The sequence below is a fragment of the Condylura cristata genome, unplaced genomic scaffold, assembly GCF_000260355.1.
Source record: "Condylura cristata isolate star-nosed mole 26May11 unplaced genomic scaffold, ConCri1.0 scaffold00074, whole genome shotgun sequence".
NCBI lineage: Eukaryota > Metazoa > Chordata > Mammalia > Eulipotyphla > Talpidae > Condylura > Condylura cristata.
Window position 1 is genome coordinate 386,003 of NW_004567175.1, and position 1,550 is coordinate 387,552.

General features: G+C 74.1%; 1 protein-coding gene across 1 annotated transcript in view; it reads left to right on the forward strand.

The window, feature by feature from the left end:
* MTG1 (mitochondrial ribosome-associated GTPase 1) overlaps window positions 1–1,363 on the forward strand; it is a gene marked incomplete at its 5' end in the record, with an annotated part of 50,040 nt that extends 48,677 nt beyond the window's left edge. The window contains one exon of the mRNA XM_012734821.1: window positions 1,086–1,363. Coding sequence (XP_012590275.1) covers window positions 1,086–1,363 — 278 coding nt within the window. The remainder of the gene's footprint in view (window positions 1–1,085) is intronic.
* Between the last annotated feature and the right edge of the window lie 187 nt (window positions 1,364–1,550).

Sequence of the window (1,550 nt, forward strand, 5' to 3'; positions counted from 1 at the left end):
GCGGGTCCGGTGTGGCTGGATGAGGTGGGGTGCCGGGGCAGCGAGGCCTTTCTGGGGCGCTGCCCCGCGGCGCCCTGGGGACATGGAGACTGCGGGCACAAGGAGGACGCGGGCGTGCTCTGCTCCCGTGAGTGGGGTGCGCGGGCTGCGGGAGGGGCGCCCCGGCTTCCTCAGCACCCCCATGGCCGGCTCCTCATGCTTCTCTGCAGGCGCCCCTACCTCTGCCGCCCCTGTGGGGCCCTCTGGCCGGCCGCTGGCATCAGGTGGGTGAGCCCTCCCCCACCGCCCGGCCATCCCACCCAGGGGCGTCCCTGGGGGGCTCTGCAGCGCGAGCGGCGCCGGCAGAGTCGCACCCTCTCTGGGCGGGTCTGACGTCCCCTCTGCCCCCTCCCTGGCTGACGGGGCTGGGGCCAAGGTGCTGTGGCCTCGCGGAGGACGCGAAGGGGGACATGCCCGGGCACTGCGGCTGTGTCCGGCACAGACCGCTCTGACAGCTGCCGGGGCTCCTTGGGGCAGCTCTGGGGAGGGCGGCAAGGGTCACTGTGTCCTCTGGCCCCTCCCCCCAGGGCTCACGGTGGGCATCAAGGTCACAATCCCCCAGGTCACAACAGCCCGCAGCACAGGCAGCAGGGTAGACCCGCCTCTCACTGTCCCCAGGCCCTGCACTGGCCCCCCGACCTGCCCTGGAGGCTGGGAGCGTACCCATGACCTTCTGCTCCCTTCTGGGCGCCCTCCTGGGGGTCGTCTCCCTGGCCCTGGGGACTCGGTGGTGCTGTGGCCGAGGAGTCTGCAGGGGTCGCGGCTGTCGAGGTTAACACAGGCCCCTGGGCTGGGGGCGGGGCCTGGGCCGTGTCCATCCTGGGTGCTGCCGCGTGTGGCCAGCGGGCCTGTGGGACTGACTGCTCGTGGTCTGGACCCCTGAGGGTGGGGCAGGGCCTGGGCCCTGCTCCCAGCCTGGGTGGGCCACAGCCCCGGCTGCCTGCGAGTGAGCACAGGGCTCGCGCAGCGATCTGGGGGGCTCTCGGGTCCGGCCGCCTGGCATGGGGGCGGCCGCGGCCCCAGGCTGCCACAGGCTCCCCTCGCAGGTTCCGGCTCTTCCCGGAGCCTGCCCTCGGAAGGCATCTACGAGGACATCGGAGCCGCCCCCGCGGGGGAGGAGGAGAGCCCGGAGGGGCCCCAGGGGCAGGACGAGGCGTATGATGACGCGTGGGAGCCGGCCCGCGAGGCCGCGGCGGGGGCGGAGGCCGCGTGGCGCGCGCCCCTGAGCGCGACAGGTGCGTGCCTCTGCGCCCTGGCGTCCCTCCTGCTCTTCCTGCTGGACTGCTGCTCCCCCGGCTCGGGGCCGGCCGGCACCTACATTTAAAGGCCCGAGAGCTGCCTCGTGTGTGTGCTCACTGCTCACGTGCGTCGGACACCGCTGCCCCGCAGGGCCGAGGCCGGTGGCGTCTGGGGCGGGCGGCGGGCTCTCCTCGTCATGGCGGAGGGAGACCTCTAGGTCCTTGCTGTGGGCAGCGTGGGCCGGGCGGGCTGCGGGGCCGGGCAGCCGGCAG